Source organism: Falco naumanni, chromosome 3, assembly GCF_017639655.2.
Source record: "Falco naumanni isolate bFalNau1 chromosome 3, bFalNau1.pat, whole genome shotgun sequence".
NCBI classification, from domain to species: domain Eukaryota; kingdom Metazoa; phylum Chordata; class Aves; order Falconiformes; family Falconidae; genus Falco; species Falco naumanni.
The window spans coordinates 12,521,275-12,544,480 of record NC_054056.1 but is presented as its reverse complement, the minus strand read 5'-3'; the positions used below and the strand labels follow the sequence as shown (position 1 = coordinate 12,544,480).

At 58.1% G+C, this 23,206-nt stretch overlaps 3 protein-coding genes across 3 annotated transcripts; 2 read left to right on the top strand and 1 right to left on the bottom strand.

Moving 5' to 3' along the window:
- Positions 1 to 1,777: 1,777 nt before the first annotated feature.
- Positions 1,778 to 5,749, bottom strand: C3H1orf50 (chromosome 3 C1orf50 homolog). The gene is made up of 4 exons (XM_040587258.1): positions 5,600 to 5,749; positions 4,605 to 4,691; positions 3,369 to 3,500; positions 1,778 to 2,673 (listed from the first exon to the last, which is right to left on the bottom strand). Exons 1-4 carry the CDS (start codon positions 5,723 to 5,725, stop codon positions 2,491 to 2,493), a joined length of 528 nt encoding a protein of 175 aa, XP_040443192.1. The 5' UTR covers positions 5,726 to 5,749; the 3' UTR covers positions 1,778 to 2,490.
- Positions 5,750 to 5,858: 109 nt separating this feature from the next.
- On the top strand, positions 5,859 to 13,345 carry P3H1 (prolyl 3-hydroxylase 1). The gene is made up of 15 exons (XM_040587257.1): positions 5,859 to 6,394; positions 6,841 to 6,993; positions 7,197 to 7,386; positions 7,837 to 7,968; positions 9,238 to 9,377; positions 10,104 to 10,193; positions 10,314 to 10,366; positions 10,726 to 10,847; positions 11,042 to 11,169; positions 11,270 to 11,365; positions 11,475 to 11,625; positions 12,106 to 12,223; positions 12,406 to 12,481; positions 12,645 to 12,785; positions 12,865 to 13,345. The coding sequence occupies exons 1-15, from the start codon at positions 5,912 to 5,914 to the stop codon at positions 12,988 to 12,990; spliced, it is 2,199 nt and encodes a 732-aa protein (XP_040443191.1). The 5' UTR covers positions 5,859 to 5,911; the 3' UTR covers positions 12,991 to 13,345.
- Positions 13,346 to 14,899: 1,554 nt separating this feature from the next.
- Positions 14,900 to 19,547, top strand: CLDN19 (claudin 19). Its single transcript, XM_040588480.1, is given in 6 exon segments — positions 14,900 to 15,025; positions 15,027 to 15,123; positions 16,736 to 16,900; positions 17,110 to 17,197; positions 17,636 to 17,782; positions 19,148 to 19,547. Coding segments are annotated over 6 exon segments (675 nt in total). The 3' UTR covers positions 19,200 to 19,547.
- The last annotated feature ends 3,659 nt before the right edge of the window (positions 19,548 to 23,206 follow it).

Below are 23,206 nucleotides of genomic sequence, written 5' to 3'. Positions count from 1 at the left end.
GGAAACAGAGATAAAACTGGGGCAGGAATCCCCTCTTCCCAGAGGAGCATAAATCAACACATGAAGGTCTGTGATGTTGCTGTAATTAGCACCGTGGCAAAGCCCATGCAGTAATTAACTTTCTCCCTTCCAACTTCAGATTTAATAACATGCAGTAAAATAAGACCTAGGGCATTGAAACAAGCAGGGAAAAACCCCATCAAATTAGACACTTGCGACTCGATAAGGAATTAATTATACTCTGGGCTAATAATAACAATCATACATTGCTTTTAATCTGCCCTTGTGCTCCAAGTGAGGGAGGGCGCACTGGGAAAAGGTGACTGAAATGTCCCGCATTGACTCCGAGGAGCAGGGTTCTGCCGGAGGCTTGGCCACACTGGGATGGGGCTGAGCTACCGCACCTGGCAGAGCTGGGAGAAGAAAATCTAGGACAAAAACATCCTGGGCTGACAGGGAGCTGTCCCAAACCGCCCATCCCTCTGTGATCCTAGCAGGGAACAGCTCTTCCCATGGGGAACAGGCGCTGCCAGCAGCCTCGAGCATCAATCAAGGCAAATCCCAGGGTGTGCCAGGGCTGTGGGGATGAGAAAAAGAGGGAGACCAGAGGCAGGAGGAGAGGCTGCACCCTGCCGAAGTGGGAATAAACCACAGCAATGGCAAGACCCAGTGATGGTGCTGGTCCCCAAGCGTCTCTTGGGGATGCAAAGAGGCCCTCCCCCACCTTGGCAGTCACTGCAGCACCCAGCCCAAAGCAGCAGGTTCTGACATTGAGATGGAGAGGCACGAGACGAGGGTGGCCTGAGAGAACGTGGTGCTGAGCAGCCTCCTCTGTAGGACTCTGGTGGGGCACCCAAACCCCTCCCAGCTGCAGGTGAGGGCCAGGAGGAGCACAACCCTCTGGGGACTTGGCATAAGACAAACAAATCAATGCTAGAAAGGGAAGAAGGAAGTTTGGGGGAGTTAAGAGATTATTTTGAGACCGTATGCATGAACCGATCCAAGATTGATGCCCAGAATTGTGTCAGGCATCACCCAGCAGAGCCGAAGGCAGCAGTGTCTTCCTCAGCAGTGGGTAAGGGGAGATGGGCAATGCCTGAGAAGGTCACTTGGAGCTGAGTGATTGCCTGGAACAAGCCAGCCCCCAGGAAGGTGAGCAACTGCTGCACCCAAGGCCATGCCGTGGGGAACAGAGACCACCACTCTTCCACCACCACCTCGGAAGTCAGGAGAGCCCGACCACAAAGGCTGGTGGAGGTAGAGCTTCTCGGTGAAGCCCAACTGCAACTGCACTTCGGTTGGGCTTCACCAAGAAGCACCACCTCCACCCTTGGTGTGCCCAGACCCCAGGGTCACAATTCTCCTTCCACAAACGGTCCCCAACCCTTACAATGTCACCGGTGGAGGAGGAGGCTGCAGCCAGTGCGCACATGCAGTGCCTTGAGCAGCACGTAAGGTCACTACCTTGCCATCTCAGGAAGGTGAACAAGTCATAGGAGGGTCTGTTATATGCCAGGATCCAACCTGGATGTCTCCTTCTCCATCAGTACATTCCCACCTTGGCACTTTTCAGGGGAGCAGGCGAGCTCCTGGAGGAGCCCTGTGCAGCTGAGCTGAGGGAGGACACCTCCACAGCTCTGATCTTTGCTTCTCCCCAGTTCTTGGTAGAAAAAGAGAGGCTGAAGATGTCCTACCGGCTCCACGCGCCACCAAGTCTCCCTGGTAAAGCCAAAGGGATGCTTGCCATGCAGAGAGGACACAGGGCTTGTCTTGGAGGTACATGTGAAATCAAGATCGGTTTACTTCCTCCACAGCTCTGGCACAGAGGCGTTCAGTGTTCCTGCACGTTCCTGTCTCACCCTGGCTAATCCGCTTAAAACTAAGGGCGACACACGAGGACTGTGAAACACCCACATTTTGAGGAGCACCTGAAGCCTGCACAGCACTTTTGAGGACACTCTTCCCAGAGAAGAGAGCTCCAGGTCACCTCATGTCCCAGACTCAGGGGTCTGGACAAGCTGCGATGCAGACCAACAGACTCCAGTCACAACAGACTCTTCTGCACAGGATTTTGACCGCTCTTCCCAGGCCAAAGAGCTTCCTAAATAGGTGCATTTTAACGAGAGGCAAAATCCAGCCTTGAAATCATTACCTGCTGCAGGTAGTCACAGGGAGGTACACCAGAGCCGAACAGGTAGGACATATTTTATAGCATTATCACACCTGCCCCGAGCAATTTTGCTTTTTGCCCCAAGCCCTCTTAGAATTGACTCCACCTATTATCCCTCTCTCGCTACAGCTTGGCATAAGTCGAAGAAATAAATTACTCAATTACCAGAAAATCCAGTAAGACTGAATGCAGAATTAGTCTCTTAAAGCACAGAGCAAGTACTGGCGGCATCAGCATTTTTGTTTCTTGGTCTCCTTCCTTGCCCTGCCTTTGGCAGCACGCAGGGACTCTACTCAGGAGGTCTTGTATGGTCACTTGTGTCACTTGGTCAAGCCCTGGAAGTTGGGCTCTGTACACGGGGGCAGGGCTGCCTGCCGGCTCAGCAGCTTGTCCAGGATGTTTATTTCAGCATCTCGTCTCTCAATGTCCTCAAATGGAGTCCAGGACATGTCGTGCTGGAGCTTATAGGCACCAAGAAATTCATGGGGACTGGTCCCCCATTCCTGAAGGAGAAAGGAGATATTCACATCACTGCTCAGTTTCCCTTGGAGCTGGGCTGCGCTGTCCCTCAGCCCAACTTCTGCCCGTGCTGGATAGCCCTACCACCTCTGAAGCAGTCCCAGCGATGTGACCATCCAGTTTTCTAACTTAAAAATAGGCTCAACTACCCTGAGTCTAGGACTCGGTAGAGCTACAAGTGCTGCTGACGCAGGGAGGCTCGGGCATACAAGATCTCCCTGACCTGCACAGAGCTTCTCTACATGCTCTGTGCTTTGCTCTGAAGCCTTCACCCTGCATGTAAGAAAATGGGTGGCCTGGAAGGAGGATCATCTCTCCAAGACCACCCCTACCAAGCTGCAGACAAACTCACTCCCAGGGCTGAAGCACCAGAGGAGACAGTACTGCCAGGCAGGGAAGGCCCTGGGCACGTTTGCAGTTCTTTATTTCCAGAGAAAGCACTGCAGGAACCGAAAGGCAGAATTCAGGACCAGGCACCAAAGGTCTTCTTGCCCACCATCCGCTAAGAGAACTTCATGATACAGTTCTTACACCAGCAGAGTAACTCAGACCAAACACCAACTGAGCAGGGGCCAACAAACACCCCCTCGGTGCTTTAGTCTGAGCTCAGAAGTACCCAAGCACCAGAAAAATGAGGGGTTTCCCCTCCATGCTTCCCCAGGGGCTATAAACCACCCACCTTCGGAGACAGGATGGAGAAGTATCGCTGACCACTCTCCCGCCTGTACATGTAGTAAATGTTTCCTGGCTTCTTCACAAGGTTGCAAGCCACGTGGTGCAGGTCAGCGTCTCTGTTAGCTTCATCCAAGACCTAAAAAAACCCAAATTTAAAATTTTCCCACTTGAAATAAAATGACAACATGCTACTGCCTCTCAGCCAGAGCCCAAGATACATCGCTTGACACACCACTTGCAAGGCCTCATCCTCCCCTGCGCACATCTGACTTCAAGCGGCACATCTTTACTTGCCCCAGGAAGGAGATACTTTCCAAAGAGAGAAAGTTTTCTCCAAGTTTCCCCTGTCAGCTGAACCTCAGAGCTCCTGCAGTCCTCTACGGAGGTGGAGATAGCTCCAAGCATCAAGGACCTCTTCACCACAGCCCCAGAGTTCACCTCCGTGCCTGACCCCACCATGTGCTGGACTCGTTCTTTGTCTCCCTATGCAGCTGCTGGACCCTGGGGGCTTCCCTGCTGCCATCCTCAAGGGAAGGGACAGCAAACAAAGGGGGAATTCATCTCTCCAGCTCCACCAGCTGACTGCGCCACAGCTCTGGCTCCACCAGTTAATGACTACATGACGTAGTGGCCTTGATGGCAGCAGGCCAGTCACAGTGACTGGCAGATCCTTTCCCACTCAGGCTCCAAGATTTCACCCCCAAGGATGAAGTCTGAATTGAAGAGGACAGCTGAGCCTTGCTGGGCTTGTTGCCAGGGCCACCTGCTCCAGCAAATGAGCTGGGACAAACTGGAAAGCCAAACCCATCATCAGGTAACAGCTCATCTCCCCCAGGGACTCAAAATATAGCCAGAGCCACCACCTGTCCACCCCACTGTGCCGAGTCCTCCTGGGAGCACAACACACACACTATAGTGACAGGAGTCATCTGTCCCCAAACTAGTCATCTCTCTGTCCCTTCTGACACCTGGACTGCTTCTGACTAGCCACCGTCTCCTCTGCCATAACAGAAGTTCCTCTGATGTGCAGAGGACTCGGGGAAAACACCACAACCAACCTTCCCCCCTCCCCAGCTGATGCCAGACAATGAACCCTCCTTGTTTCTTCACTGAACCGTCTCTGCTTGTCTCCCAGCCATGACTCACATCCAGGCCACAGCTCTCCCAAGTGCCTGGGGAGCTCGCAAGCCCCTCGCAAGCACAAGGTAACAAACCTTCTACCTAGCAGATGCACCCTCACCTTCCGAGCCTGCTCCTGCAAGTACCGGATCTGCTCGGCGATGACGGTCAATCTATTGCAGGCGTTCGCTCGGATGAAGTCGTCTGCCTGTGGGGAAGAACGAGGTTTGGTCCGGACAGGGGAGAGCCGCGGCCGCTCGGATCCTGCCACGTGCGTGCCAGTGCAGCAGCGGTGGTGGCCTCGCTCGAGCCTTTAACGGGGCTGTGGGTGCTGCAGGAGCTGCCCCACGTGTGGCTGTGGGGCAGCTGTGACACCCCACACAGTGGGGCAACAGCCACGGAGGACAGACCAGGCACTGGGAGCTGCCTGAACATGCTGGGTAGCAGTGGGAGCAGTAGGGTGTACTGGGAGGCACTGGGGTGGACCAAGAGGTAGTGGGATGCACTGGGAGGAGGCAGGACTCAGGGAAGCATTTAGTTGGACTGAGAAGCTCTGGGGGGCATACTGGACTGAGAGGTATTATTGGAAGGCAATAGGATTTACTGGGAGGCACTGGGGGTGACAGGAGAACATACTAGGAGGCACTGGGATGGACTGGGAGTCACTAAAGGGGCAACAAAACGTATCAGGAGGTGCTGGGATGGAGTGGGAGAGCAGGCTGTAGGCCACGCTGAAGACATTGGGGTGGACTAAAGGCAGTGGGCCATACTGCGAGGCAGCAGGCTATACTGGGATGCACTGGGAGCTTACTGGGACGTTCTGGGTGTCACTGGCAGGCAGCAAGACGCGGCAGGAAGCACCGAGGCGCAATGGGAGGTACCGGCAGCATGTGGCGCACTAGGGAACACTGGGGCGCACTAGGAGGGGACGGCAGGATACGGTGGAAGGCACGGCGGAGCACAGCGGGAGGCCGTCGGGGACAGCGGCGAGGGGCGAGACGTGCTGGGAGGCACAAGGGCCGCCGGCGGCTACGGAAGCCCTACAGGCGCCCGGGAGGGAACCGGGACACCGGGTACGCTGCCTCCGCCGTCCCGCCGCCGGGGCCCGGCCCTCACCTGCTGCACCTGCCGGGCCAGGGCCACCAGGTCCCCGGGGTCCCCGAGGCGGGCGGCGCGGCCCGCACTGCCCTCCACCAGGGCCAGGCCCACGCCATGGGGCTCCGCGCCACCCTCCGCCGCCATTACCCGGCCGCTAAACCCCGCCCCTTCCGCCCGGCGAGGCGCGACTTCCGCCGTGGGGCGGGGCCAGTGGAGGTGCGGGCGCTGATTGGTCGGCGGGCGGGGCGCGGCGGAGGGGCGGGGCGAGCCGCGCTCCGGTGCCCGGTTCGGGGCGCGGCGGCGGGGGCGCGCGCGGCCCCGGGCTCGGCCATGGCGCTGCCCGCGCTGCTGTCACTGCCGCTGCTGCTGCTGCTGCCGCCGCTGCCGCTTCTGCCGCGTGCCGCGACGCCACTGGAGCCGGTACCGGGGCCGGTACCGGGCGACCCCCCGCTGCCGGCCCAGTCCCCGGATGCTCTGTTCGCCGCCGGTGCCGAGGCGTACACTCGGGGCGACTGGCCCACCGTGGTGCTGCAGATGGAGCGGGCGCTGCGGGCCCGGGCGGCCGTGCGCTCCCGCTTGGTGCGGTGCCGCCTGCTCTGCGCCAACGGCACGGCCGGACCGGCGGAGGGCACCGGGCCCCAGCTCGAACCGGTGCTCCGGGACCTGCTTTTCTTCCGGGGGCTGCTGCGCCGCGCCGCCTGCTTGCGGGGCTGCGGTCCCGCTGCGCCCACCCGGTACCGCCTGGGCGACGAGCTGGAGCGCGAGTTCAGCAAGCGCAGTCCCTACAACTACCTGCAGGTCGCCTATTTCAAGGTACGGCACCGGCACCGGGAACGGGAACGGGAACGGCCGAGGGGGGGTGTGCCGTGACCGGCGGGACCGGCAGAGCCCCCGGGAAGCGCAGCAGGATGTCCCGGGGAGGGATGGGCGGGATGCCCGGAGGGATCGCAGAACCGGGCGGGGGGTGGTGGGATGGAACCGGGGAGGGAAGGGGGGTCCCGAGAGGCGGGAGGGGGCCGGCTGTCTGCGCCGGGGGGTGGGGGGGCGCCGAACGGCGGCCCCGGGCCCTGCCCGGCCCTCCCCTGCCCCCCCCCGCAGTGCCACGTCGGAGCTCGCCGGGGCCGCCCCCCGTCCCCGCCCTCCATCCCGGCTGCGGGACCCCCCGGGGCCACCGGGATGCTCCGGCGGGCGGGAGTCCGCCCGGTACCCCCCGGTAGCCCACGCCGTGGGGTCTCACCTCTGCTTCTGGTGCCACCCAGCTGAACCGGCCGGCGGCGGCGGCGGCAGCAGCTCACACTTTCTTCATGGCCAACCCTGCGCACCAGGAGATGAGGCAGAACCTGGAGTACTACCAAGCCATGGCGGGTGTCCGCCAGGAGGACTTCACCGACCTGGAGGCCAAACCCCACCTGGTGAGACACCCCCCCCCCCCAAACACCCATCAGCTGCTGGACCCAGCCAGGTCCTGCCACTGCTGTTGGCTTGGCAAAGCTCATGAGATGCCACCTGGGTGCTGTGAGGTCCATCCTGGGGGGGTGAGGCAGCCCCGGGGGCTCCGTCAGGGGGAGCGGAGCCTTCTATCCCCCCCAGCCGCTCGTTTCTCATCCCTCCGCAGAGCGAGTTTCGGCTGGGTGTCCGGTTTTACACGGAGGAGCAGCCGGCTGCCGCCATCCTGCACCTGGAGAAGGCGCTGGAGGAGTATTTTGTGGCAGACGCCGAATGCCGCGCGCTCTGCGAGGGCCCCTACGACTACGAGGGCTACAACTACCTGGAGTACAACGCGGACCTTTTCCAGGCCATCACAGGTGGGAGTCACTCAAGCTGTGTCCCCGTCTCAAGAGTTGGGATGATCCTGGAGGGTGGTGGTCCCCAAAGAGGGCAAACCCCATCTTAGGCTTCTCTAGGAGCGTGGCCAGTAAGTGGCAGGAGGTGTTTGCCCACGCTTAGCGCTGGGGGTGATGCCCAGGAACCCCCCAAATTCCAGAGGGATATGGAAAAACAGGAGAGGGGCTAGCAGAGGGTCACCAGGATGCAAGGATGGGAGGCTGAGGACGGCCATGCCATCTCCAGAAGACGGCACAGCCCCATCACCGATATGCAGAGGTGGGCAACCACCATCCTTGAGGGCTTCCATCACCAAAAAACTGGTAACAGCCCCGCTGTGAGCCGGAGATTGGAGTGGAGGCCCCCTCAGGGTGCTGTCCTCCAGCCCTTGGGTGACCACGAGTGGTGACCTGAGGGTTTTTTTCCAACAGATCACTACATGCAGGTGCTAAGCTGCAAGCAGGGCTGCGTCACGGAGTTGGCCTCACCGCCTGGTCAGGACAAGCCTTTGGAGGATTTCCTACCCTCGCACTTCAACTACCTGCAGTTCGCCTACTACAACAGTAAGCAGCTGGTTGCTGTGTCCTCCGATGGCCATCGGGGCTGGACATCGCGTTCTGCAGAGGCAGAAATCAGAGGTTCACCAGATGGGTTGGGGTTGGGAGGGGACCTTCAAAGATCATCTAGTCCAAGCTGAGCTGGAAGGACATCTTGCACTAAACCAGGCTGCTCAGAGCCCCATGCAACCTGACCTTGAACGCTTCCAATGATGGGGCATCCACAGCTTCTCTGACTGTCCTGTTCTGGTGTTCCACCACCCTCAGCGTAGATTTTCCTCCTCATGGCCAACCTAAACCAACCCTCTTTCAGGTGAAAGCCATTGCCCCTTGTCCTGTCGCTACAAGCCTTGGTAAAAAGTTGTCTCCATCTTTCTTGTAAACCCTCTTTATAGACGGAAAGGCTGCCAGAAGGTCTCCTTAGAGCCTCCTCCAGACTCAACAACCCCAGCCTGTCCTCAGGGGAGAGGTGCTCCAGCCCTCAGATCATTACTCTGGCCTCCTCTGGACACCCATTTCCCCAGTCTTTACTGATACTGGTGGAGAACCTTCCACTTGACCTTGTTGAACCTTCCACTTGACCTTGTTGAACTTCACGGAGATCTGGATCTCGCTGCACCAACCCTCCACATCACTTTAAATGCTCAGTTCCCAGGCAGCTTCGCTTTCCAAGTGAAATAACAGCCTGGAGAAACATATTTTTCCTTTTGTTTTTCTCCCAGCTATCCACCTCTTGCTCCAAACCACAGAGCCACCCTCCCCCTCCAGAACAGTTTTGTTATAACCCAGGCAAATGCACCCTTTTTTAAAAAATGTTTTATCTTTTTTTTTTTTAATTCACCTCCTTAGAAAACTATAAACTTTTTCTGTACAAATTTCTCCAAAAGGGGGAGGAGGGAAAAAAATGAAGTCCAAGAAGATTGAAAGGCTGGAATTCTTGGCGTGAAAATGGGTCGGGATGCTTAAGTGGCTGAAAATTGGGAACGGTCGGCTCTTGCTGCCTGGAAGTAGGTTCAGGATGTTTTCCAAGCAAGAAAATTACCCAGGCAGCATCCCCGATTTCTGGCGAGATGATTTCTGGAGGCAGGAGAGTGTCTTGGACTCTTAATTTTGCCGTTGTGGCAGCAGTTGTGTTTGCTTCTGGGCATCTGCCCTCCTTGGGAGACCCTTTGGAGAACAAGAAGGACTTTCTTTCTTGGTTCTCCTCCGTATCCCTGTTTGCTCCATCTCAGATGCTCTTGGACGCGCCGTTAACGGCCCCGTTTCTCTTTGCAGACGGGAATTATGAAAAAGCCATTGAATGTGCCAAAACATACTTGCTCTTCTTTCCAAATGACGAGGTGATGAACCAGAATTTGGCCTATTACACCGCCGTCCTGGGGGAAAACCTGGCAGGACCCATCCGACCCCGAGAGGTAAGCGAGGGGCTGGGGTGAGCCCTTGCAGGGACATCTTCTCCCCTCCTTGGAGACCTTGGCAGAGGTTTTGGGGTCTGCTTTGGATGGGTCTGCTCTGGGCAAGCCACCCTTTGGTGGCAAAGTGGAGAGGACTGGATGAAATGCAGGACCCAAGAAGCTAGAAAATAGCCGAGAGACCGAAAAACATCCTTGGCAAAATGTCTTTGGCCAAGTGAAGGCTTGGTGGCTTGCCCAAGGGGACCAGCTCTTGTGGGAGAGGGCTGTGAGAGGCAGAGGGACAGGCTTTTTTGGAGGATCTGAGCCCACCTCTGTGACACATTCCATAACGGAGGTGAAATTGCTGAAAAAGGAAAGGATTTAGCTTCAAAATAGCTGGATCCGGACGCTCGCGTGCTGCCTGGGAGGTGGTGGGCAGGGATGGAGGTCTCTGCCCCACGTCAGCTGGAGCATCTTCTAAAGAGCTTCCTGCAGGAGGGATGCGCATGTGCCTCTGTCTCCCCCGTCCTCTCCCCAGGACTCGTCCACATGGGACAGGGAGGTTCATGCAGGATGGGGAAAGCCACTCGCTTCCCGGCTGCCAGAGGGACTGGGAAACCAGGGCTGTGGGTCTGGAGCGAGGACTGCGGGAATGATGTAAACCCTGCGCCCTCCCGCCCTCGCTCGGGGTCTTCCCAGAGCCCTCGTGCCATGCCCTCACCCTGCCCCCTCTGCCCCTCGCCGCAGGAGATCCAGGCATACCACCAGCGGAGCCTGATGGAGAAGGAGCTGCTCTTCTTCAGCTACGACGTCTTCGGCATCCCCTTCGTGGACCCGGTGGGTGGTGCTGGACCAGGCTGGTGGTCCAGCACGCAGTGGCCAGATGGATGGGGCGTGAGGGGTCTGCATCCCAGCCAGATCCTCATCCAGCTCCTGATGTTGTTCTTCTGGCTGCAGGACACTTGGACACCCGAAGAGGTGATACCAAAAAGGCTGCGAGAGAAACAAAAGTGAGTGCTCTCCCAAGCTGATGGCCAAGCCAACCCAACGGGGGCTGACGGGACGTACCCCTCTTTCTCCATGGGCTTTGGGTGAAAGGCCATGGCCATGGAGCTGCTGCCAGGGAGGGGGGGTGGTGTTGGGGCTGGAAGAGGCTGCTGGAGGGCAGAGCTTTGTTCCCTATGTGATGGGGTGGTGGTGATGGGCATGGGTAGGTCATCCCAAACAGCTTGGGGTGAGGGATGCGTTGAGATGACTCTCTCCAGCCTTGGGCTTTGTCACCGGCCCCTGGAAGCAACTTGTCCTGGTGCCCCTCGTTCCTGATGTGGGGACAGTGGGGCGGTGTAGCTGATGGCTGCCGCGTGCCCAGGGTGGAGCGGGAGACAGCAGCGCGCATCTCCGAGGAGATTGGCAACCTCATGAAGGAGATCGAGACACTGGTGGAGGAGAAGGCCAAGGAGTCCGCCGATATGAGCAAGTTCATCCGAGAAGGTGTGGAGAGCTGGGAGGGGAGGTGGGATGGGAACCTCCATGTCCTCTGCTGCCATGCCAGCTCATGGTCCTTCCTGCTGCCAACTCATGGTCCTTCCACATGGGTGGTGGCAGGAGCAGGTCCCAGGACCACAGCTTCTCCCAGGATTGGTGGCACCCATCCCCACCTCCTCCTGATCCTGTTTGTGCCACAGGTGGCCCTTTGGTGTACGAAGGAGCCAGTGTCACCATGAACTCCAAAGCTCTGAACGGCTCCCAGCGTGTCGTGGTGGACGGAGTCCTTTCTGCCGAGGAGTGCCGGGAGCTGCAGAGACTCACCAATGTGAGTGGGGGGACGGCGGGCAGGGGTGGGACAGGGGGTGCTGGGGGGCCCCGTATTGCAGCTCACAAGTCGGACCGGTGGCACCGATGGGGTTTTGCAGGCAGCTGCCTCGGCCGGGGATGGCTATCGTGGGAAGACATCTCCTCACACCCCCAGTGAGACCTTCTACGGCGTGACCGTCCTCAAGGCTCTCAAGGTGAGGGTGGCTGTGGGGAGCGGGGAGGAGCAGGCTGTGGAGACAAGGTGGGTGGTGGTGGTTGCCCAAGCCACCTGAGGCTGAGCCCGTGTCCCATCTGTCCCCACAGCTGGGCCAGGAGGGCAAGGTGCCCCTGCAGAGCGCCTACCTCTACTACAACGTGACGGAGAAGGTGCGGCACATGATGGCGTCCTACTTTCGCCTGGAGGTCCCGCTCCACTTCTCCTACAGCCACCTGGTATGCCGCACGGCCATCGATGGTGAGCATGGCCTCGGAGGAGCACAGCCTGAGGAGAAGCAAGTCTCCTTCAGCTTCTTGTCCTGTCTGGGTCCCCTCCAACAGCTGGGGTGGTCTGGGCTTGGACCTTGCCTCGGAGACCTCCTTGCTGCTCCCAAACCTGCTGCTTCTCCCTAAGCCGGGTTTGGGAAGATGAGCAGCTCCAGTGGTTGCCCCCAGCGGGGCAGGTGGCTTCGTGCCACGCAGGGTTCCAGCGCTTGGAGGCGGTTGGGATCGGGTGCTGGGAGAAGCTGGAATTGGAAGGCCATGGAGATGCCATGGGACAAGTCAACAGAGGCTTGTGCCACCTGAATGGCCTCTCATAGTCCACGCTCCAGTGAGTGGAAGGGCTGTAGGCTACAGGTGACTTTCTTGTCACCTCCAAGCACGTGACGCTGGGGGACAGACCCTGGTCCTGCAAGGATGGAGTGGTCCTGATGTGCCAGGTCTCGTTCCACCCTAGAGAAGCAAGAAGGCCGGAGTGACAACAGCCACGAGGTGCATGTGGACAACTGCATCCTCAACGCAGAGGCCCTGGTGTGCCTGAAGGAACCTCCAGCCTACACCTTCCGGGATTACAGGTATCAGTGGTGTGTCCCCCACGAGGGCACCGTGGCTTGGTGGCACCTGGGTTGGGAGGACAACCCAGCCTGGGCTCTCCTACCTCCGGCTCTTGCCATGGTGTTGGGGGAGCTCCAGACCCACCTGCTTGCCGGAGCTATGGTGATGGTTGTCACCTCCGCTTGTCGCCTGCTTCCTTCAGCGCCATCCTCTACCTCAACGGGGACTTCGAAGGAGGAGCCTTCTACTTCACCGAGCTGGATGCCAAGACCGAGACTGTAAGTAGCTCAGCTCCTCGAGGATCCCTGTGCAGCACCAAAGCCACCTCCTGCCTGCTGGGGAGGTCCCCTGTGCCACCCACCGTGAGGGATGAGCTTGGGGAGGGCCCCACTCACCCCTCTCTTGTGCATCCTGACGGGGGGGGTCTCCCACCCATCGCAGGCGGAGGTCCAGCCACAGTGCGGTCGTGCCGTGGGCTTCTCCTCCGGCTTGGAGAACCCCCACGGGGTGAAAGCCGTCACCAAGGGCCAGCGCTGCGCCATCGCCCTCTGGTTCACCCTGGACCCCCGGCACAGCGAGCGGGTGAGCTCCCTGCGGGGCAGTGGGTCGGGGGGGGGGAGGTGTCAGGGGCCGCGCTTATCACCATGGGTCTGCCCCACAGGAGCGCGTGCAGGCGGACGACCTGGTGAAGATGCTTTTCGGCGCAGAAGAGGGGGGTTTGCTGCAGGAGACGGAGCCGCAGCAGGACCCGCCGGCTGCCCTCGCACTGGGGAAGGACGAGCTGTGACATCCCACGGGCACCGGGACATCCCTGCCGGGACCAGTGATGCTCAGGCTGGATGGGACCCCCCTCTGCCCCCCGCCGGCGTGGGAAGGGGATTTGGGGGATGCCCTGCACCCCGCTGCAGAGCTGACCTGGGGGTATCACAGGCGGAGCTGACCTGGGGGTATCACAGAGACTCTGGGGCAGGGGGGGAGGTGACATGGGGGACAGGTGACATGGGGGACAGGGGAGGGATGCTCTTTTCAGGGCGAGGACCCAGTGCCACCGTAGCAGACACGTGCCTTTCCGCTCGGCTGAACCTGCGGCTATTTAAGTGCCTTCTGCAGAAAATGGGTGAATAAAGGTGGGTTTTTTCTAAGGTGTCACTTGCTGAGTGGGGGGCTGAAGGATGCCCCCCCCCCCCCAACCCCTGCCCTCTATGTCCTCTGGCCTTGGGACACATCCTGCCCTCATTCCAAGCATTTTCCCAAGGGTTCTACAGCCCTGCAACCCCAGGAGGGCGTTTTGTGGGGACAACAGGGATGCTTTCGGGGGACGAGCATCTCCCGTGGGTGCCAGGGGACTTTTTGGCAGGGGCCGTGCCCCCCAGCCCCCAGCTGCACCCCGGAGCATCCCCTGGCCCCCGCAGCGTGGGAAGGGACCCACAGCTTCAAGGGGGAGGCAACCGTCCTTGAACAAGAAGGACATTGAGCGTGGCGGCACCCCCGGAACAGGGCATGGAATTGTTCGTGTCCAGCCCCAGCCATTTCCATAACCATCCCGGGAATGCGACTCCGCAAATCCTGCCCCACGCCACCGGCACCCCGCACCCCCATAATACCGGGGGACGGCGTCGGGCAGGGCCCGTGTGGCATCCCGGTGGGGGCTGGGGGCTCTTGGGGATGGGTTCTCCAGGCTGGTTGGATGGTCCCGTTGGTGGTGGCCCACCATCCCTGTGTCCACCACCTCCACCATCGCGGTGTCCGACCCCGGCCGGGCGCGTGAGCAGACTGCTGATGAGGCCGGGGCGGTTAACGATTGCCAGGGCCCGGGGCTGCCACCGGGGCGGGGGCACGTGTGTGTCCGTGTCCCCCCCCGCGCCCCGTGTCCCCCGTCAATGGCGGCTGTTGTTGGTGCCCCCCCCACCACGGGGCGGAGGCGAGGGGCAGGCGTGGGGGGCACGACCCCCCTCCCTGCTCCCGGCTGAATTGCTGGAGCCACCCACCCCCAGGGCCTCTGCGGCTGAGGGGGGGTCCCACAGCAGGGGGGGAGGGGAACCTCCCCCAGCCCCCCCCACCTCCCATGGAGACCCCCATTTTCCCATCTCTCTCCACTGCTGTTGGGAGGGGGGAGGGTCCCCATCTTGCTCAAGACCCACATCTCCCCCCTGGAACCCAAAAGCCCCCCCATGTCTGAAATCTGTCCCCCCAGCACCCAAATCTCTCCCCAGGACCCTGAATCACCCCTCTCCGGACCCAAACCCCTCCCCCCCCAACCTCCCCCCTTCCTCCCACCCACCTCTCCCCTAGAGTCCTAAATCTCTCCCCCCCAGACCCAAACCTCTCCCCCCACCCCCAAACCTTCCCCTCCCTCCCACGCAAATTCCTCCCCCAGAGACCCAAATCCCTCCCCGCCCCCCCCCCCCCCAAAATCTCTCCTTGGGACCCCAAACCTCTCTCCTCCCCCTCCCTTCCACCCCATCTCTCCCCCCCCACCCCAAACCTCCCCCCTTCCTCCCCCCGAAATCCCTCCCCCCCACCCCAAACCTCCCCCTCCCTCCCACCCCATCTCTCCCCCCAGTCCCCCCCCCACCGCGCCCCCTAAGGCCGCGGGGGCGGGGCGGTGGGGCGGGGCGGGCGGGGCAGGGGGCGGGGCGGGCGGGGCGGTGGGGCCGTGGCGCGGCGCGGCGCTGGGCAGCCCCGCGGCGGCGGCGATGGGCGGCGGGGCGCGGCAGCTGGCCGGGTACCTGGCGGCGCTGGGCGGCTGGGCGGCGGCGCTGGCGGCCGCCGTGCTACCGCACTGGCGGCAGAGCTCCTACGCCGGGGACGCCATCATCACGGGCCGTGGGGCTGCACCAGGGGCTGTGGATGACCTGCGCCGCCCAGAGCACCGGGCAGGTCCAGTGCCGCCTGCACGACTCGCTGTTCTCCCTCAGCGGTGGGTACCGAGGGGGGGGGTGGGCTCCCTTGCGCCCTGCAGGGCTGAGCCCCGCTGTGGGGCTGACCCCCTTTATGGGTCTGAGCCTCTGTGTAGGTCTGACCCACCCCTTCTCCCGTAAGGGTCTGTGTCCCCCCCCAGGGGTTTGACACCCCCCACCCCCCATATGGGTCTGAGCCCCTCTATGGGTTTGACCCCCCCCTATATGGGTCTGAGCCTCTGTGTAGATCTGACCCCCCCCGTAAGGGTCTGTCCTCCCCCAGGGGTTTGACACACCCCCCCCATATGGGTCTGAGCCCCTCTATGAGTTTGACCCCCCTATATGGGTCCGAGCATATATACAGGTCTGATCCCCCCTATACGGGTCAGGGCAACCCCCTGTATGGTTTGACACCCTCCCCCATATAGGTCTGAGCCCCTCTAAGGGTTTGACCCCCCCTGTGTGGGTCTGAGCCCCCCCATAAAGGTCTGTGCCCCCCCAGGGGTTTGACACACACCCCCATATGTGTTTGACCCTCATATATGGGTCCGAGCCTATATATAGGTCTGATCCCCCCCATAAGGGTCTGTCCCTCCTATATGGCTCTGAGCAACCCCCTATACGAGTTTGACCCCTCCCCTATATGGGTCCGAGTCCCTCTATGGGTTTGACCACCCCTGTATGGGTCTGAGCCTCTGTGTAGGTCTGACCCCCCCATAACGGTCTGTCCCCCCCTGTATGGGTTAGACACACACACTCCATATGAGTCTGAGCCTCTCTATGCGTTTGACCCCCCCCCCCCCCCCCATATGGTCTGTATAGTTCTGAGCCCCCCCATATGGGTCTGAGCTCCTCTATGGGTCTGTCTCCCCCTGTATGGGTCTGTCCCCCCCCCCATATGGGTCTGAGCCCCTCTGTGGGTTTGATGCCACCACCCCCCCAACAGGTCTGTACCCTCTCTACATCTGAGTGCTCCCTTGGGCCTGAGCTCCCCTGACCCCTTCAGGGGTCTGAGTCCTCTGCAGGTCTGAGCCTTCCTAGCCCTTCCCCCACCCCCAGGTCTGAGCCCCTGTACTGCACCTGAGCCCCCCGCAAAGGATCTGAGCCCCCTGCACCCTTCCACTGAGTCAATGTGGGTCCAAGCTTCCCCCCTGCACCCCGTGGGTCTGAGCCCCTCTTGGCCCCCATCCCCAACTGTGGGTCTGAGCCTCTCTTTCCCCCCCTCCATGGGTTTGAGCCCCTCTGTATGTCTGAGACACCCCTGGCCCCTGTGGGTTTGGGCTCCAGGGTGGGCACCACATTTGGGGAACTACGGTGTCCCGTGGGGACATCACAACCCTGGGGCTGAGCATCAGCCTCGTGGCATTGGGGGACTGTGGTCCTGCTGTGGGCAAGGTACTTCCCCAGGAACCCATGGCGAGGATGAGTGTGGCAGCGAGGAAGGTCAGGGAAAGCAGTGGGAGCAATGCCCTGAGCTGAGGTCTCCCCACTGGCCGAGCGGAGAGAGGGGGTGGCATGGGAGCCATGCAGCGAGGACAGGGTTAAGGCCAAGTTCATCCCCAAGGTGGGACCAGGTGATGGTGGTGGAAGGCACATGGTGACCAGCGGCTTCTCTGCCCCTCTCCGCTGCAGTTCACATCCAGATCTCCCGGGCTCTCATGGTGATTTCTCTCCTCCTGGGTTTCTTCGGCATCATCGTCAGCGTGGTGGGCATGAAATGCACCAAAGTTGGTGAAGAGGATCCTGTCACCAAGAGCCGCTTCGCTGTGGCTGGAGGCATCTTCTTCATCCTCTCCGGTAAGGCAGCTCCAGCCTTGGCACCTCTCCCCCACAGAAGACCCCAAACACCTTCCAAAAGCTGTTTGATGGGGCAGGGGAGAGGTTTGCTGGGGGGTTGGGGATGTTCTGATGTTCCACGCCTCAAAGAGGTGGCTGCAGCGGACTGGGTGGGCTTTAGGGGTCCCTTCCAACCAAACCACCCTGGGATTCTGTGGTTCTGGGTCCAGGTCTGTGCACCTTGATCGCTGTGTCCTACTACGCCACGCAGGTGGCCCGCGAGTTCTTCGACAAGAACCCCTTGCCCGTCAACGCCAGGTAAGTGCCTGGCTCGGGGGATGCTCTTTATCTGCATCCCACCGCGCTTCCCAGAGGACCTTCCCTCGGGAGGGGGAGGGGGTGGGGGGTAGGTCGTAGGCGGCTGTGCCACGTGGTGGGACCTCTGCCACCCCCCCCAGCTGCTGCGCTGGGGCAGATCTCCCCGACGCTAAAGCTTTACTGGGTCCCACCGCCGGTTTTGCGCTGGGATAGAGCAGGAGCGCTGCCGTGGAGCTGCAGCCCCAAGGGAAGACGAAAGTGCCGGGAAACGGAGCAGCGGGGTCCGGCCACCGTGAGAGATGGGGGTGGCCAGGGAGAACCAGCATCTGCCTCGACAGGGCTTCGAGCATCGCGGTGGCCCTTGGGGTGTCCCCTCCCCCCCCGCCAACGCTCCTCTCTCTCTCTCCTCTCTCTCTCTCTCTCTCTCTTTCGCCGCAGGTACGAGTTCGGCTCGGCGCTCTTCATCGGCTGGGGGGCCGCCAGCCTCTCCCTGCTGGGGGGGTCCCTCCTGTGCTGCTCCTGCCCCGCCAAGGAGCAGCGAGGCCAGCAGTACTATCGGCATTCGCAGCCTTCGACGGCTCGGGAGTACGTCTGATCCCTAACGCTCCCCTCCTGCTGCCCAGCGCCCCCCTCCCCTCCCCAAACCAGGCAAGACCCCGGCGCTCCCACACCACACCACACGGTCCCTGGATGCTCCCTGAGACCTTTCTCCTCCTCAGCTTCCAGGTTTCAGCACCGTTTGCTACACTGTCCCCTAAAACAGGGGGGCTGGGGGCCATCGCTCCCATATCCATCATTGCCAGGCCCCCCAGCACCGGGCAGGTTGCCCCCCAGCCCCCTGGGGTGGGCAGGACTGTGGATGCTGGGCAGAGCGGGACGATGCCGGGGGCACGGCGCTGGTCCCGCGGGGGTGTGCTGCACAGAAGGGCTTTGTGCTTTCGCCCACCCCCTCTCCATCCCGTTCTCGGGAGCAAGCAGGGAGCGCAGCCAGTGCTTGCTTTTCCCGGGATGAAGCTGCCATCCACCTCCATCAGGGGCTGGAGCATCCCTGCACCCCGCTTCTGGATGCTGCCAGGGTGCAAGTGTTCCCCTGCCTCACTGCTACCCAAAAAGCAACATTTTTTTTTTAATTATTATTAATTTTTCAACCGAGCCTGGTTGCTGGTGCTCCAGCTGAGCTCTGCCAGCTAAAATCTGCCCTGGGTTTATTTCTCACCAGGCACAAGTATGTGGCCTTGTTAAGCAGAATAAATGGCATTGGGCAAATTAAAGCAGGCAAAAAGGGGACTTTGAACACAAAGCAGCAGTTTGTTTTTATTTTTGGTGCCCAGCGCAGCTATTTCAGGTAGCAGATGGACAGACCCATGAATTTTGATGCCTCCCCGCTGTGTCCAAATCCCTCTTTCCCCAACAGGATCCCCTGGAGCGGGCGGTGAAGTCTTCAAACACCGACAGTGCTAATTGCCTCCACCTCCTTGTACCTCGTCTGGACCACTACTAACCGCTCTGCAACCACCACCGCTCCAATTTCATCAGTAATTCCCCCAAACCACCCCATACCTCCATCCATCCATACATCCATCCATACTGATGTGCTATGCCAGCTAACCTGCAGGAAAAAACAGTGGAAATTATCCAAAGAGCTTGATTATGTATTTTTTATTATTATTATTATTAATATTTTTTAATCCATATAGCCAAAGTAGCTGATTTTTAAAAAAATTATTTCATTTTTCTCTGGTTTATTTGATCTTATTTCCTTTGATACTCTTTTTTTCCCCCCTCTCTTTTATTTTATACCCAACTGCTGGTTGGTATAAACTGTTGGTTTATAACCAACCAGGGTCCTGGTCTGTGCTGGAGGGGAAGCAATGCTGTTTTTTGCCCTGGGGGGGTTGATTTCTTTCTCTCAGGTGGGACTAACAGCCCTTTTTCTCTTTTAAATTGCAGACCCCCTGTAAAAATGTCTTCTTCACCCATCAGGGGAGAGCAGTGCTTATAGTCTGGCTTCACCCATCAGGTGCTTGGTTGGCTGAACCCCTCTTATGGGGTTCCCCTCCAAAAATACACACCGAAAGCTACTGCAATGAGGATTGAAAAGGAAATTTGTGTTTGTTTTTTTTTTTTTTAAAAAAAAAGCCAAATAACCAAAAAGGTGTTTTATAGCAAGAGCACCGCATCGCGTAGAACGACATATTTTTTATTCTTTTCCTATAAAATTGCATTAACTTTTCTAGGGGATGCATGGCCGTGGGAATGGGACCGATCGGGATTTTTCAATGCATTCTTTTGCTGATTGTTTGTACTAAAAATTGTGACTCAGTGGTATTAAAATATTTCCAATCACGGGTATCTTGCTCAAATCGTCTCTTTGTTCTCCGCACTTCCAAATCTGGCCCAGTCCCCTGCGAGTGACAGCTCTGCTGGGACAAAGCCACTACAGGCGGGGGGCTCTCCCCCACGCTGAAGGTTTTTTTGCCCTCCTGGGCAGGTGCTAGCCCAATAGCTCAAGTCTTTTGCCATGTGTGGCTCTAGAAGGAGGGGACATGGCCTTAAAAATTGCTTAGTTTAAGGTGAAACCCCTGGGAAACTCAGCATCTTGCGCCCTGGTCCCTCTGCAGGGCTGAAGTGCCACCAGCATCCTTCTCTTACTGCCTCGCATGGACCCTCGACCAGCATCCTCCTCTTATTGCCCCCCATGGACCCTTGCAGCTGGGCTCTGCCTTATTTTCTCCCATTTTCCATGAATCCAAATTCAAATCCGAAGTGCCTAATTGGGCACTTTGCTAATTTAACTTGATTTTTGCTTTCTTTGTGGAGGAGCAGGACCCCTGGCCCTGTAATGCTGTACTTGGTTCTCCTCAGGGGATGATGCTTTCCATCCAGCTTTTTGCACAGCTGCCGTCTTGTCTCGGCATCCTCATCCCACCTGCAGCACCTAGTCCATAAGTACATCCCATCCCACCTCAAAAAGCAGGGATTTGTGGTCCAGGGGGGCTCCCGTGACATCTCCACGGGTCACCCAAAGGCTCCTGGGGAGGGACGCTCCGGCTGGATCAAAGCGGGTGGTGGCAGGGGGAAAATAGCAGAGTGGTGATAATGTGGCTGGGGGTATAAAGGCCCCCACTGTCCTTGGGACAATCCCTCGTGTGTTTTACTCAGGGCAAAGCGGGATAAAATGTGGGAGCAGGACACAGGGCTCACTGCGGTACATGGGAGCTGCCTCCACCCATCGCACCCCGGCCAAAAGTTCTCCCCCCTGGCCCAACACACATGTTGTATTGAATAAAACCAGTAAGACGAACAATATGTAGGTTGCAGGGCACACCGCTTGCTGGCACCCAAACCCCCATGGAATATTATTTTTAAATGGGTAGACAAGAGGGAAAAGGGAAAATGACCCCCCGGAGGCCAAGATCACAGCCAATCTCACCAAATTGCCGCAGCACTGAAATTCCATGTAAATAATGAGTAGAAGGGGGGGGGGGGAAATCACGTTTTTTTCATAAAAAAAAAAAAATAATCTAAAAATCCATCTGGGCACGCCTCGTTACATTTAGCACGAAGATGCTTCTGCAGCAGCACTGCCCTTGGCCGGGGGCCCGCAACCGGTCCACACGCAGAGGAGCTTTTCTCACGCCTCTGAGCTGTGCCTATTTTAATTCAATGCTGGTTTTATTCTTTTTTATTCATTTTTATATGTTGGCTTGCTCCAATGGCATCTACAGAGCCCTCTCCAGCTCTATGACTTGGCCCCATCAAAGAAAACATCTTTTCTTTCTTTTTTTTTTTTTCTCCCTTTCCAGCTGTAAGAGGATTCCTCTGCACGACACGTGCTAAAATACAAAGCTTTGGGTCTCCTGTTAGCACTATTTTTTTAACACACTGTTTTTACAAACACAGTGGGACACAAGATCTGATTTTTACCTTCATTAACCAGGGAAATAATCTTAATTATTCAACTACTGATCGATCTGCCCCTCTGCCTGCATTCTTTCAACCCCTCCCAAAATGTTTCAGTTGAGAATTGACCAGGCAGATTAGATTGACATATAATAAAGGGACCGTTTAGATGAGCAGAAAATAAAAATAAACCTGTTTTAGAAGCATCACCAGGGCGTGCAGCTGCAGTTCTGTACTGCTTGGGGTCACACCAGAATTTCAAATGCCATGGACGTCCAAGTACCACAAAATCCTGAGATGTAAATTTTGGAAAACGAAGGTACAAACCCTCCTGGATGTTTTCAGCACTAATTCATTGCTCCACGCTGAAGCGTTGGAGCTGTCATGTGCCAAAATTCCAGGAAAACAGGATAACCCCCCCCAAAAAAAGTCAAGCACCTGGGTGCCTCTGCAGGGCTGAAGCTCAAGGATTTGCCAAGACCCTGGTGCGTTGCCAAAATCCCCGCAGTTCAACGCTGCAGAGGATTATCTAGAAGGAAAAAAAATCCACCAACCAACTCCAAAACAAACCTAAAACCCCCAAGGGCTTCTCTTAAATTTAATCCATGAAATGGAAATACGGATGGAGCTGAGGGTGCAGCCATGCCTGCGAGCCATGGGGCGCAGCTGATCCCAAGGATGCTGAGAGGATGCTGCAACACGCTTTGCAAAAAAGTGAGAGCAAAAGGGGGTTTTTGTTCGGTTTTCTTTTTTTTCCCCAAATAGTAGGGGACCAGGGAACAAACCTGAAGTTTTCAGGACAGCTCCAAGTGCCAGGCAGCTGGGACACAGCTTTCCACGGTCACAAAAACCTCCTCGGGAGCTGACTGGACACATTATCTGAGCCATAACCACCACATATAATGGGGCGGGCGGGGAGGGGGGGCGGGGAAGGGTCTTAATTATTGGCTGCATGCCTGGCCAAGGGGTTTTAATTATCCCCTTTGCATTTTAGCTTCTTTCTCTGGCCGCCGCCACCCCTCTGACTCTCTCACACCGGTCCCAGGGACCCAACATGTCTCAGGCCACTCACCCCTAGGCAGTAATTAAAAGGTCTAATTAAAGAACGGGGGATATTTGCCTGGGACACAAAGTCCCCCACCTGGGGAGTGTTCCCAGCAGGCTCCCACAGGTTCCCCACGTGGTATTTTTGGAGGAGGCTCCCTTCCCAACCTATTACCATTCTAACCGCAGGGATGCCCATCACGCCTTGGAGCCCAAAGTCCATCTGACGTGCCTTGGACCTCAGAAAACGGTTAAATAACCCAGCACAGGCTTGGGCAGGCATTGCATTTCCCTCATTCCATCAGGTGGGTCAGGATCGAACCCCATCGGTACTTCAAAGTCTTCAAGACCCACATCCCCAGCCATCGTCCCACCCCGGCAAGGATGAGCCTGCGGTGAAGGTAACACTTACCCCCACCAGCCCCTTTTTATTGCTAACACGATTTCTTTTCTTTTCTTTATTTCTTTTGCTGGTATAACTCCGATGGCTGAGCAGATTTTCTTCAAAGGCTCCAAAACAGCCAGGGTCTAGTGGAAAAAAAATCAGGTTACGGGGAGTTAGTTCAGAAGAGAGCCTGGGAAATTAAAAAAAAATATTGTAAATTGGGGTCTGAGAGGCTGCCTGTTAATTACAGAGATACACTCTCTGGGTGAAACTGATGGACATGCTCACAGAGATGGGGTGAGCGGTCCCTCTGCTCCCAGTGACGTGCCAGGTGGGATGTGGTGGGAGATGTTGCACCCCAGGTATGGGGACCACGACCCTCTCTCCCACCCCTGCCCCATGGGGAAGCCTGTGCCGCGCCAGGGTTGGCAGCACCTGGCTGGAGGTCAAAGCCAGTGATGGTGAAGAGTCATCACCGTATGATAATTAACCCATGCAGCTCAGAGAGCTACCCAGTCTCATCAATTAAGCCATTAACTCACGGGAACCCCTTTGCCCAAAGGGCTGCAGCTTCAGGCGCTGAAATATTTAGCATCTTGGGTTGCAAAATACAGCAAAGGAGGATTTGTGTCCAGGCTTCAGAGAGACGATGTCCTCTGCTCCACACCTTGGGCACA

Excerpts from the sequence above, each read along its gene's own strand:
- C3H1orf50 (XM_040587258.1), bottom strand. The coding sequence starts at position 5,725 with ATGGCGGCGGAGGGTGGCGCGGAGCCCCATGGCGTGGGCCTGGCCCTG. Across the intron at positions 3,501-4,604 it reads TGCAGGAGCAGGCTCGGAAG|GTCTTGGATGAAGCTAACAG; the intron begins GTGAGGGTGCAT and ends GGGTTTTTTTAG. Across the intron at positions 2,674-3,368 it reads TCTCCATCCTGTCTCCGAAG|GAATGGGGGACCAGTCCCCA; the intron begins GTGGGTGGTTTA and ends TTTCTCCTTCAG.
- P3H1 (XM_040587257.1), top strand. The coding sequence starts at position 5,912 with ATGGCGCTGCCCGCGCTGCTGTCACTGCCGCTGCTGCTGCTGCTGCCG. Across the intron at positions 6,395-6,840 it reads TGCAGGTCGCCTATTTCAAG|CTGAACCGGCCGGCGGCGGC; the intron begins GTACGGCACCGG and ends GGTGCCACCCAG. Across the intron at positions 10,194-10,313 it reads GCATCCCCTTCGTGGACCCG|GACACTTGGACACCCGAAGA; the intron begins GTGGGTGGTGCT and ends TTCTGGCTGCAG.